The sequence below is a fragment of the Lissotriton vulgaris genome, unplaced genomic scaffold (genome assembly GCF_964263255.1).
Source record: "Lissotriton vulgaris unplaced genomic scaffold, aLisVul1.2 SCAFFOLD_666, whole genome shotgun sequence".
NCBI classification, from domain to species: Eukaryota; Metazoa; Chordata; class Amphibia; order Caudata; family Salamandridae; genus Lissotriton; species Lissotriton vulgaris.
The window spans coordinates 254,498-268,832 of record NW_028252215.1 but is presented as its reverse complement, the minus strand read 5'-3'; the positions used below and the strand labels follow the sequence as shown (position 1 = coordinate 268,832).

Below are 14,335 nucleotides of genomic sequence, written 5' to 3'. Positions count from 1 at the left end.
TCCCTCCCAACCCCCAGCCCCAACCCAGCATCGTAGGGGCTAAGAATCTCTCCCCCCGGAGTGAAGTTAGGCCGACAAGGCCACGCCATTGGAGTCAGGCAAGTTCCTGGCCGCCGTTCTCAGAGCTTCCGCCATATCCGCCCTGATGGTAGGGGAATCAGGGCGGCTCGCAGTCGCCGGCGATTGTCTCCTCGTCGATCTCCGCCGGCTCCGTCTCTCTGAGCGCCTCCATGTGGGCGTCGCTCCGTCTTCTTCCGTGGCCGTGAGTCCCAACACTCCGCAGATGTCTTGGAGGGAGCGCAGCTGGTGTAGCACTCCGTTCCATCTAAAGATCAGACGGAAGGGGTGTCCCCAGGAGTAGGGCGTCTCGTGTTCCCGCAGAAAGGCCGTAGCAATCCTGAAGGACCTGCGCTTCTGCAGCGTGATGGCGGACAGGTCCTGGCCGCTCTCTGAAAGTTAAAGGCTGCTTCCTGCGGGCCTCTGCCATGATGCGCTCCTTCAAGGGACAGTCGGGCAAGAACGCCAGAATGTCCGGGGGGGGGGGTGCTGATGACTGGCGCTGTCGGCCCACTCTATGCGCTCTGTCTATGCGGATCGGGAAATCTGCATCTTCTTCCAAAATCTCCCGGAACAAATCCTGTAGATAGGCCACCAAATCTGTCCCCTCGTCTGCGGACGGGACACCCCGCACCCGGATGTTGTTCCGTCTGGACCTGTTCTCGAGGTCCTCAGAGTGGGCCTGGAGCTCGACACACTGCTCCCGGAGGCGGAGAACGTCCTGTTGGAGATGGACTATCTCCTCATCTCGGCGCTGGGCCGCCGTCTCCACCGTGTCAACACGCTCGCCGAGGCCCTCTACCTCCCTGCGCACTTCTCGGACCTCGCTGGCCACTTCCTTCTTTAGTGTCTGGAAGTCTTCCTTGAGGGAGCTGAATAAGTCCTCCATGAAGGACCTCGTGACCGGCGGTTCGCCTCCAGTTGCGTCTGCCGAGGCCCGGGAGGATCCCGGCGACGGTTGTGTTCTGTCCCGCAGCTGCTGGGCCCTGCTGAGCATGTCCGGCAGGGTGCGGTCTCCCCTTTTCGAGCCTCCTCTCCCAGTCATCGTGGCTGCTGCAGTGGGCAAGGCTCAGGGCCGGCCGCCGCAGATGCGCCCAGTCGTCCGCGGGCACCAGATGTGGAGACCCTGCCGAAGACAAGGGTGCTGCGACACCAGCGACAAAATGGCGGCTCAGGCCGGGGCGAGACAGTCGTGATGCCGACCAAGGTGGCGATCGGGGGCCAAAGTCAGGGTCTCTCAGCAGTGCACCCCTCAGCAAATTAGTTCAGGAGCCAAGGCTAAAGTAGGCACCCGCCCGCCAGAGGCACGGGTGGAGGTCGCCAACTCCAGCTCTTCAGGGATAAGATGGCGGCAGGGCGGGGCCAGGGAGAGCGGCCCGGGCTGGCGAGACCACCGGCGACCCCCGGGGCACAATAATCAAGGAAAGTCCGCAGCCAGTGTCCCACAGTTGCACCGGCGGGCCCACCGAGGCCGGCTGCCGTGTAGATGCCTCCGGCCTTCGCCACCAGAGCCGGGGTCCGTGCCGCACCATGCACCGTCGTCGGTAGTGAAGGGCCAAAGCGCCAGCTAAGGTCCAGAGTCCGCTGTGTATCGGCGACAACGGTCGCGTAGGCTTCGGCCGGAGGGCTCTGGTATTCTTCGGAGCGCGGCGGGTCCGATCCCTCGGGATCGCCAGCTTTCAGCACCAGGCCCAGCCGAGGCGCCCGGACAGCACTGCAATTCGCTCCGCCTCCTAGGTTCTCCTCCATGCTCCGATCTTTGAGCAAACTTTCGGGGTACTTCCTCCGGGGCGATATGAGTCAAAGTAGTATCAATATGTGCACCAGGAACTCCGGCACAGTCCTCTCACCCGCAGGGCAGCTGCGGGGGGAGAGAAGCGCAGAAAACGGGGCTCGAGCTGAGCCGGGCCGGAGGAGCTACGGGAGGAAGCGTCCGCTCACCCCGCCATCTTGGCCACGCCCCCCAATAATCCTTTTTAACAGACAAACCTAGCTTTTAAATATTAATAATCACTACTGAGGACACGTTGTCAGATACAAGGTTTTGTGCCTGATATTTGGAATTGGAACATGCGCTAAATTAAAGTCAGCATTTCCATCTGGTGACAAGCCACAAAACTATTATCTATTGGTGAGGCTGTAGCTGGCTCTTAGAAAATGTCAAACTACAGCTTTTAAACATTAGTCTGTAGCTTTTGACAGGAAACAGCTTAAATAGACATTCAAAGGCTATTGATTGGTGGAGTTAGATTTCTACTAAATATTTTTTTTAAGTAGCTTTTTGAACATTATCTTTACCCTCCCTAAAGCCCTGCCTGGAGGCAAATTTGCGTGCAATACGTTTAACTACTGGCAATCACTCGGGCAACATTTTAGCTCATTGTTGTTTTGCCAACCATCTGATTTTGTCAATGATCTGATTCCGATGGACCACCTTCGATGCAGCTTCCGGCTGACCCCACTGGAGAATTTTGAGACTAAGTCAGAAGGTAAAATATGACCTGGATGAACCTACTTGGTGTATCTCACCCACGCTCCATTGAGGTTCACCTGAAATTCGACATAGTTACCGGTCTTTCACTTCCATGGGCTAATATTGATGTTTATTGATTTTTGGTGCTACTAATCTTAAAACTTAAAAAATTCAAATCACTGGTTCCCCATATTGGATGTTTATTTTCTTGGTGCCATTTTTGTTTGTTAAATTGTACTCTATCGTTCTAATTTGGTTTGTGATACTTATTGTTTGATGTTTTGACAATTACTATTTTGGTACTGCATAAGTAATTTCCACATTACCCTAAGTTAAACCTACCTAATTTGTACCATAGCTACCAGGGGGTTGACTTTGGAGTCACAACAATGAATCCCCATAAACGTGGCTATAGTTCATGCTGTTTGAGGAGGTTTTTTATGGGCTAGTGTGAGAAGCCAGGACCTGTTTGGAGTCGCCCCCCACTTTCTACTCCCATTTTGACTACTAGATGATGGTTTTCTATCCATGATTGTGCCCTGGGCTCTGCTAACCTGATCCAGGGTCTGTGTTCTGATTAAACGTACATGGTAATTAAATATAATTACAATTGGTACTGACCCCCTACCTGTAAGTCCCTAATATATGGTAGGGCATGTAGTTCTAGGGGCCTAGTAAATTTATTTCACTTGAATGTGCACCATTGTGGTGTCTGTTTTCATTTTACAAGTCAGCCCTCCCTTGCAGGCTGCTTTTAAACTTAAATTATATGCAAATTCGACTGTGGAATTAAAGGTACTTCTAAAGTCTCAAACTACCTTATTTTTACATATGTCACCCCTAAGGTCTCCCCTAGGTGCCCCCTGGGGTTAGGGTGCCTTGAAACTATAAGCAGGGACATGGTAAAATATGTTTTATAAGCCCTGGTGAGGTAAATACTGCAAATCTCGTTTTTCTCCATTGTAGAACAATGACTCCATAGGCTAACATGGAAATAGTTTATTAAAGTGTAACTATTAAAAGAAAGGAGCTAAACATGTAATTTAAAGTATCATGATGATGCAATAAGTCCAACAATTTGCCACTGTTAGATTTATCATAACTATCACAGAAAATATGTTATAGAACTTTCTTTTCTGTTAGCCAAAATCAAACCTTCCAGCAGCCCTGCCCGCGATTGGCCAGCCTCTGCCAGGCTGAGTCAAGCTGTGTTAAAGAGGTGTGAAGTGGCCTGACTAGAGACAAAGGATTTCCTGTGAGAGGAGAACTGCAAGTTGCAGGACAAAAGGCAGGATGAGGGTGGAGTAGCCAAACTTGTCTTCAAAGAGAGAATGACAGTTTAGGACAGTATATGCTCACACCCACATCCTACACCCCCAGCCAGACAGGAGCCCCCATAATTAGATTAGCAGAGGGGCTGGAAGGCGAGTGTTAGGGAAACTCTGCCACAACAGCGGAATGGCTTCACCAGAGCTTAACCTCTAGGAGAGAGTTTCTCCATTTTGGATTTCTGAATAATAGTGCTTTCGGGTCAAGAATATGTCACACTTTGGTGGACGTTGTCCTACCTGAGGGTGGTGCCCTGCACCTATATTGGTCAAGGGGGCTCCCCGTCTTGACACCCAGGAACTGTGAATAAATATGGAGTGTTGCCCAGCAACTCAGATCCCTGCCTAAAACAACAAGGAGAAGAAGGACTGCCTTGTTGGAACCCTAATCTGCACCCCAAGGATTTCACTCTGAAGGACTGTACATGCTGCACAATGTGGAACTACCCTAGGACTTTAACTGGCTTAACAGGGATTAAGGATTGGACTTCCTGGCTGCAACAGATTAACAAAGCTCCGCCTGCATCATCTCCACCAAGAAGGACCCATCTGCAGTGCGTCCAGTGAATTTTGGCCAGCTGCATTGTGTGAAACATAGTCCCAACATTCCAAGGCCCCGATCAGAACTTCTATACCCCTGGGTGTTTTGGACACTTTGAACACACAGGAGGAACTTTAAGAAATAATTCCAGACATTTGGAGCGACTCTGGTAAAATGCCCCATTACTTGGACAGACCCATCGCTGATAGTAAAGCTGCCAATGTCGAACCATGACCCAGCTTGGATATAAGGATTGTCCTGCTGAAAGCTCTGGAGCTCCAGACATTGACGAGACTTCCAGGAGTTCACGAGGGTTCGCGCTGGACCAAGCCGGCGATGTTGACACAAATCTGGCCAGATGAAGTGCCTTGCTTGATGACGAGAGGAAAAAGCTCCCACAAAGTTTCTAAGTGCAAAGATACCATTTTGACTGAGGCCTCCGGCTCAGTGTATCCAACCAGGACTCAATCGCAGCCAGCCTCAAAGTTTGACTTTGTCCCGGTCGAGCGCTACCAAATGTCCCAAGTTGACGCTTTTGGTTTTTGGCAATATAAATTGTTTATTATTTAAAAATTCCTACCTCTGGTCCCTACAATGGATGTTTGTCATTTTATATTCTATTTGTTCATAAAAATATATCCTAATTTTATAATTTAGTGTTGGGTTTTGTATAGTGTGTCATGCCTTACTTGTTTAATGCATTGATGTTTTTAAATGCTTGACACACCTGTCTCCTAAATTAAGCCTGCCTGTTCGTTGTTAGCTACCAATGCTTGAGCAAGGGAAATTGTATTGAGACCTTGGCTGCCCCTCTTATTGTGTTTGTGGTCTTAGGACAAGTGGTCGGTCCCTTCTTCTCACAACTAATAAACCACTTTCCAACAGCTTGCGATAGATTACTCACGATCAGACTATTTGCAGCTTTAGGTGGCAATGTAAGTGACTACTCTTTGAGCAATTTCCACTCTCTTCTATAATGCGGAAAAGCCTATGATGTCTGCCATCTTGCCCAGATGAGTGGCAAAGATTCCTAGCATACTGACATGTCTCGGCCTCCACCTCCCCAAGTGCAAAGATATCTAGTGCAAAGTTGATCCATGCATCAAAGTCAGTTGCCATTATATTGATGTCCGAGAAATCAGAGGGGGATGATTGAATGATAGCTGAAGTTATTATGATAGACTTTTAAGCACGGCTGAGCCATGCAAGAATAACTATGTTTCTTGGTTTGTCAGAGTAAGATGAGATAATGAGAAGAATGGGATATCAGCATGATCAGACCGAATTAAAGGAATATGTTTTCCAGTCTTTTTCATTTTATTGTTGGGAAAAATTAACTACAAAAGTGTCCCTCCATGTGGGTGGGATCATTTATGAGTTGCTGAAAACCAACCTCAGGCATAGAACCACTAAGATTGGAAATGCTGTCATCAGATGGGTCACCATCGTGAAAATGCAGATCACCTAAGATGGTTAAGGTTTCTGCTTTAAGAACATAAGAGTCAAGGAAGGAGCAGACAGTGTTACTAAATGTGGTTCTCGTGCATGGAGTTCGATAGTTAGGTGCCCCAGTAAAGGAGTTGTTTGAGTTGAATTTAAAAAAAAAGTATCATCATTTTTGAGCAGGAGCAAATTCTCCTAACCTTGATGAATCTAGCACATAGAGAAACTATAGTATACTTAGAAAGCATCTTCAAATGTAAATTGAAACATTTATTAGTAATATTGAGGATGAAATATGACAATATCCATATTTTCTTCCTTCATGTGTATGGATGAATGCTTGCAGCTTGGTAGGAATATCAACCATAGCAGTCTGTCTTTCTAAGTCACTTAGAACAGGCATGGATGTACCAAACCAGATCTTGCATTCATAGACTTCAGCACCGAATGCAAATTGAAAAATTTCCTTCTGTTCACTGTCTCTCTGGAAATATCCTGTTAGAAAAATCATTGTGCCTCAATTACAGCAACTGCTTTCTTTCTGTTTTAGCTGAAAAGGTCTTAATCAGATCTGTATATTGAAGGGAAAGGATACAGTGCCTCTTGACTTCCTTTACTTTCCAAATAGTGAGGCTTTGTCCCCAATTCTTTGAGCTCTCAATATTACGATCACAGGTATCCATCATATCCACTATGTTTTTAGTTCAGAAGGGTAATTATATTAGAGTTTTGAGCACCTTCCAGAATACCACAGATCTGTAAGTTGCTTCTTCTATTTCTATTTTCTGAACCTTCAGTCTATTCCTTGAAAATATATACCTCTTTGCCCAAATGAATATTTTCCATCACATCTTGTGCATCACTTACTCACTCTTCAACCTCGGTAATTCTTGTATACAAATCTGACCATGTCTCCTGAATGCTTTGCAATGTATTACTGATGATGACAACCGATAGTTGTAGAGCTCCTATTTCTTCCAAGAAGTCATCAATTATGAATGGCAGTACGGATGAAAAGGCTGAGACCAAATGCTTTTTAAGTCCTTTTATTTGATGGTCCTGAAATATTCTACTGTGTAGGAGTGAATGGCATTGTTGTGCCACCAGGCTTAGGAATAACTGAAATCTAACCTTCTGACTAAGAGATACTATGGATAGTGCTTCACGAAGAACAGTGGTGACGCTGTTGTGTATCATTTTAGATTCCGAATGGATTTCCCGATTCATGCCCTTATATAGGTACAATCCATGTTGCTCTAATATAGGCATAGAAATCAAGCCCTTATTTAGGCCTAACCCATGCTATCCAAATACAGGCATGGCTACTTCCATTCGTTCACCAAACATCACAACTATTTCTTGGAAAAACAGCTTAAGCCGTTAGGGACTTCTCCTTGCTCGAATATTGATTTCTTCAAAAACTCAGTTAGTTGTACAATGAAGAACTATTCCCCAGGGGTTCATACATGACGTTCATATGCCCGACTTTACGTCAAACATGGCATTCCTAAACAGCTTCAAGGTATAAATATACCTTCACTTGCTATAGCAAAATACGGTGGTTCGGAGCAGTTCGACGACCTACGTACCCGGCGCAGCTCGCTACAGCAAGTGCCGAAGGAAACCGACTCTCCAGCTGACGCACTGATCAGGAAGCTGCCCTCCTCTGCTGAGAAATCCATCTCCAGTGTTTCTGACTCCCCTTGCGGGATGTTGGGAAATCGAGTCCCGAGACAGAGATACCAAATCCTTCATTCTAAGGTATGGAGCGGATTAGAACCTAGAGAAACCTTTGGTAGATTCTTGGCAAAAACCACACCTATACAAAAGACCATACTTACTTCTTCCCACGTATTAGGCTTAGGTTAGGTGCATTGGGGTAGGCGTATTTTAGGAGCACCAGTTGAGTATTTTAGTCTGTGTATTTATGTATGTATTTTTATGTGGCTTAGAAACTATACAATGCTCTTACAGTATTATTTTATAATACTATTCTCGCTGTACGCATTATACTTTGCAGTCTGCATAACGCTTGTAGATGTTCACTTCTCTTGCATGAGAAAGAAGACTGTTCAATAAACCTTTTTATTGAAAATGCCCTTCTCTCTATTTCTCTGCAACTCTGTAGAAACAAAGCATGCACTATTGACTGAGTGAAATACTTATTGTTTCCATGACTCTGAAGATAGTTATTCCAGTCCTAGGGAAACAAAGTTGTCATGTTTATGCGGTTGTCAGGAACTAATCCCTTCTTGTGAATTTGAGAAAGTTTCTAGTGACCTCTAAGCTAGCTGGCACTCACAATTAAGTTTAGTATATTCGATAGAGACCTACTAACCTAAGTCCTACGTCAAATCTATAGGATATATTATTCTAATGCGCAGAGCCTATTGGGAATATAGGAACTAAACTACAATGTGAATATCAAACAGATAACAATCTAGATGGTCAATGCAACAATCATATAATTGGTAATAGTTGCAACATAATGAATTTTGCTTTGGGAGTTTTATATGGTGCAAACTTGACCCGAAGGTATAAGAGCACTTTACATGAGCACCAGTTGTGTTACAGACAGACACATTAATTTTTTGGGGTTAGGCACATAGAGATTAAGTGATTTTCCCAGATCACAGGATGTTGAGCGTCCCTGCCGAGACCCGAACCTGGTTCCTCAGCGTTGAAATCGACCACCCTAGCAGTAAGGCCATATCATCCCCAATTGCAGATGACGAGAACCTGAGAGGAGGGTAATGAGAACTTTAAAGAAGTACAGAATGGTAGAGAGTGCGTAGGTGCGTTAAGATATGTAGGGCAAAGAAGGTGAAGTGAAAGTGGGATAGATGAGGAGGAGAAGAGGTGGGAAGTGAGGACTAGAGAGCAGGAGAAGGACATAGTGGAGGAGGGAGCCGTTTGGTAGAATAGGGAGAAGCAAGGCAAGAGTGTGAAAAAAGTGGAGAGAATGAGAGTTGGTGAGAAAACAGGGGGAAAGTGAGCAAGAATTACAGGGAGGGGGCAAGGATGGAGTAATGGGAGAGCAGTTGATGAGAGAGGGAGGGAGTGGTTGAAGGACTGGAGAGTAGTGAGCTCGTAGGAGAAAGTCAGAAAGGGGAGAGAGAGAACAGAGAGACCTGGAGAGAGAGGGAGTGTACGGTATAGAGCAAGGATGATTTCGTGGGGGATAAGTAGATGAGAGGTTCGGAGGTGAGTGAGAGCAGATAAGGGATACATGCAAGGAACAAGGAGCCAAGAGGGAGAGGAAAACAGGGAGAAGATATTTTGCAGAAGCAGGACATCGACTTGACAACCAGCATTAACTAGATAGTTTCAGTCCTAATAAGTGTGCTTTTAGGTGTTTGCAAAGTCTGCCAAGAGTGAGTTCGAAGGGAGGGAAGCTGCTCCTGAGAAGGACTGAGGAGGTTTGAAACAGAATAGCTTTGGATGGAGGTTTCTTGATGTTCTTGAGCTGTCCAGTTGTTTGAACAGGCTGGGGAGGTAGGATGAAGAGTTGACATGCAGAGATTTGTAGGCCAGACAACCCACTTGAAATTCTACTCTGAATAGAAATATTTGGTCTTGCTTCACTCAGATATGTACTCTCTATTGTTCTAAACTAGTGTGGAGTCTTTTTGTGTTTTCACTGTGTTTACAGTGATTAAAGATTGCACAGCTATTTACACATTGCCTCTCAAGTTAAACCTGACTGCTCAGTGGCAAGCTACCAGAGGGTGAGCACAGGTTAATTTAGGGTGTGTATCTGACTTACCCTGTCTAGGATTGTTGTCTCTACTTGGACAGTAGGCTTTAAAGATAGGCTTTAAAGATCAAATCGAGTGAATCGAAAATAGAGCGGCCGAACAGTTTGCTCACACTGTACACCATGCAGCATCTGCAACGGAAGCTCTGTGATACAAAGTTTTTAAAGGGACGAGGATACGCGGGGTTCCTTGGCACAAGTCAAGTGAATCAGTAATCAGGCACCTGGGCATCTAGCTCACAACACACACAATGCAACATCCATTATGGAAGCTCTGTGAGGAAGTAAGGAAGCACAGTTTTATTTCGCACAGTGAATGGACCGTCAACTAGAGTGGTGTCCATGTTGGGTGAAGTGTGTTAAAACATAGACCCGTGCCAGAAAATAGAAAAAATATTCAACTGAAGAGTTTGATGAAGTTAGTCAGAGAGTGTAGGTTTGGAGGCTGTAATGACAGTGATAATATATTTAAATGTCATTAAATCTAATAGTGACAGAGGAGTCAAGAAAATACATAATTGCAGCAAATGTGCAGTTCATGAACATGCTGGCCATCTTTGAACATGTTCAACATATGAATATCAGATAATATAACATAGAGGTATCTAGCAAATTACATGAACAACAACAGAAATTGTTAAATGGCAATGGAATTCAAAGAAAATATACTTGAAACGATTGACAGAGAAAATGGCGGTAAATCAAATGACATGAAAATTGATGGACTATTGTGTGTACATTAACTAGCAGTGCTTAAACCAGCATGTCAAATGGAAACTCAAAACAGAGTAAAACAACTCATCCAGGTGTGATGAATATTACAGAAAACAGATGGATATGGAAATTGAATAGCGTTAATCATGTCAGTCGAAAGGTGTGCTCTACACATGCAATGATGTACAATAAATTTACTGCCTGATTTCTGACTGTAATTTACATACTCGTAGGTTACACATTTTCCGTCATCCTTATTGTAATCATGTCTTTCAGATGGATTTCATGCCACTTCTTAGGTAAAAATATCAGTTTCTTATTTTTTCAATTGGAAAGAAGAATTTTGTTAACACTTACAGCACTCTATACTATTCTGTCCTTCCACTCTCCTTGACACGACCTGATAAATCTGATCTTGACTTAGTCTTCAACAGAAAGACTTCTGGAGGCAGATATTTTTTAGAGATGTTTCCAAATGATATCTCTGTCTAACTTTACAAATTTGAGAAGAACCCCACCACAAGTCCAGGTATTTTTAAAATCCGAATTCTTTGATACATATTCTTATACGCATGCAGAGTTTGTGTGTAGATTATCATATTTTTACATACTTTTCATTTGTATAAAACACATGACATTACAGTTCTAAAACACATTGCCCTGATTTAGACTTTGCATAAATTACCAGCCTCAGGCAAACTGTAGGCTGATCATTGGTTTGGACGGCGGCTGACCACAATATCGCCAGCAGAGGTTGGTAGAGACTGCTGTCCTCTTTAAGAGTTTCTCTGTGGCATTTTTGACTCCCAGCATCCTCTTGGTGGGGACCCAGCGAGGAGGTATGGCAGCACACTATGTGTCGGGTCTGTCTCAAAATGGTGACACAGTAAATTGAAATCAATGAAATGAACCTAATCAAAGCTTGTGGACGGTAATTTTTCCTCCATTTACTGATCATAAGCTGTAGAAGCAGCATCAAGAAAACTGTGGTGAGCTGCCGGGCAACCGAGCGCATTAGTGTGTTCTCCACCTGTCTATTAGTTCACAGCTGCCATTCCCTAACCTGTACTTTTGTTTTTTCCAGTGCTGTCTTTATTCCCGCGCTACTTCTAGTTAGTCCTTGATCCTATTTTGTATTAACTATGATGTTGTGTTGTGAGTGACAAACTTGAATTAATGAAGTATTTCGTAGTTTTATAGGCCTTGGTCTGATGTGTCATTGCATGCTCAATGTCATCAGCAAATTTTTAAGGGAAGCTGAAGTCGCCCTGCACCTTACAAAATCCATATTTGATTTATATATGTATTTTTTAAAAGTATTTTTACGGAGTTTTATATAGCGCGAACTTGACCGAATCGGGTATCAGAGCGCTTTACATAGCATCAGTTGCATTAAATAAGGATACATAAATTTTTGTTAGGCACGGGGAGATTACATTATTTGCCCAGAATCACAAGATGTTCAACGTCATTGCCGAGACTTGAACCCCCAGATTTGAGGTCGCCCGCCCTAATTGTAACGCCAACCTTATCATCACCTTACATAATATATGAATACACATATGTACTATATTTATCACTATACTGGAGTGTTATCTGCTTCCAATATGTGAAAGAATTAGTAAAATTCAGATCTCTTAGAATACTAACCCCTAGATGCATCAAGCATCCATTTTGCGATTCCTTATTAGCGAAAAATAAGGATTCGCTAATGAGGAATAGCAAAATGCTATGCATGAAGAAATCGCTTAAAAAATTGCGATTTCTTAAAATTCCTTAATTGCGAATTGCAAATTGCGATTCGCAATTAAGGAATACATCCCCATTCATTCCTATGGGCATAGAAGCCCATAGGAATAAATGGGAAGACATTCTCAATTTGCGAATCGCAATTAGCGAATCACAAATTGAGAATGCGATTTTAAGGGTGCAGGGGTGTCCAAAGGACACCCTGTTGCACCCCTGAAATTGATCTGTGCACATATGTTGCGTACACACATGCCCTTAGGGCATGTGTGTGCGCAACATGAAACTTTGAAAAATGCACTTTAGTGCATTTTTCTAAGTTTTTGCAAATTACCATGAAGTTCAACTTCATGGTAATTTGCACGTCCTTTTAGCGAAATCGCTATTTTTTAAACTTTAATGCATTGCTTTTAAGGAAACTCAATTTGAGATTCCTTAAATGCAAGTAATCGCAATTTTGCGATTTCTTAATTTGCGATTTTTGCATTTGGGATGATGCATCCCAAATGCAAAAATACTGGTCGCAAAGGGGCAGATTCTAAGAATCTGCCCCTTTGCGAGCGGTTTTTAGCTTCATGCATCTGGGCCTAAGTTGTTTAAATAGGTACAAGTTGAATGACATACTGATGATGTGTGCAGAGTTCTAATTGACAACCAACTAAGAGGTCCTAGGTTCTTCTGACTTTTAACTATTGGCACAGTACTTTTTGCAGGTAAAGTCTATCACTTTTCAATTTGCACTTGTGCTTGATTATTTTTTAAGCCAATCGCATTATGTGCAGGGCCGGACAGGGGAACCAAGGGGCACATGCATCAACCTCCTATTTAGGAAGTGCAAACGGTGCGAATCGGTAAATTCGGCCGTTTGCGCTTCCTAAATACGTTTTTGGGATGCATGAAACAATTTTTCAAAATTCGCTTTTTTTTGCATTTCCTAAAAATGCGAATGCATTTAAGGAATCGCATTTGTGCGATTCCTTAAATGCAATGCATCAATTTTTTTTTAAATGCGAATTTTGAAATAGGAAGTGCAAATTAACACGAGGTTGACCCTAGTGTTAATTTGCGAAATTCTTTAAAAAAGCACAAAAATGCATTTTGGAAAGTGTCATGTTACAGACACACATGTCCTTAGGACATGTGTGTGTGAAACATGCACTTTAAAATATATTTCAGGGGTGCAGGGGGGGTCCTTTGGACCCCCCTCTGCACCCTTGCAATGCATCAACAAATTGCGAATTCCAAAAAATAGAAATGCAAAACGGCATTGATTCCTATGGGCCTCTAGGCCCATAGGAATCAATGTAATGCCATTCCTTAATTGTGATTCGCAAATAAGGAATCGCAAATTCCGAAAATTAAGAAATCCTAAAAAAAATTAGGATTTCTTGATGCATAGGATTTTGCAATTCCTAAATTGCGATTCCTTAAGTTTCGCAATTTAGGAAATGCAAATTCCTACAATGATGCATGTGCCCCCAAATGCGGTCCTGGCATAATTATTCAAACCTGCCCTGGTCCCTTCCTATCCTCGCATAGTCTCTCTCTTTCCACCCTCTCTTCTCACTCTCTGATCGCTTACCTTCCCCCGCCCTCCCGCTCTCTCATCATCCCTGCTGCAATGAACTTCTGGAGATGGAGAAAGTGACAGAGGCACCAGGAGCGGCATTGGGCCGGCTCCAGACCACGAGGGAAATGCCCGGTGGAATAAAAGGTCTGTCTGGCCCTGTTCATGTGTTCTCCTGAGGTACTGGTAGAGAGCAAAAATTGGTTAGGGCACCAAAAAAAGCTTTTTCTTTTCTGTGTTCTCTCCTGCCACAGCGTTACCCACAGATTCTATTTCTGCTCTTCTTTTTCTACACTCTGAAGTTCTTCTGAAACTGTGCCTTGTCTTTCTTGGTAGGAAGGAAACGTATACTGCGGCCTGAGGACGTGTCGCAAACTAACCTGTGCTTACCCTGTCTCCGTTCCAGACTCATGCTGCCAAGTCTGCAGAGGTAATATTTCCCATTAGTACTTTTTGATGTGTTCACTCAATTAATTAAATTAGTTGAACCATTGATTTGTTTTACTCATACATTCGAAAATGAAAGCTTGCCTAGGATTCAGTATTGGGTAATATGATAGAGTTCACAAGCATATTTTATAATAGTTCAGATTTCATCACAAGCCGCTTTTACTATGAAACGCTACAAGCTCGATAAACAATTCTGGGAAGAAAAGGCCAACTTTGCATTATGTTCCATCTATTGCTAACTGCTCCCACGTTTCTCAGG

The 14,335-nt window shown here is 43.8% G+C and overlaps 1 protein-coding gene across 1 annotated transcript in view; it reads left to right on the top strand.

The window, feature by feature from the left end:
• Positions 1-14,335, top strand: part of CHRDL1 (chordin like 1) — a 665,455-nt gene that overhangs the window by 507,787 nt on the left and 143,333 nt on the right. The window contains exon 5 of the mRNA XM_086951036.1: positions 13,963-14,056. Coding sequence (XP_086807162.1) covers positions 13,963-14,056 — 94 coding nt within the window. The remainder of the gene's footprint in view (positions 1-13,962; positions 14,057-14,335) is intronic.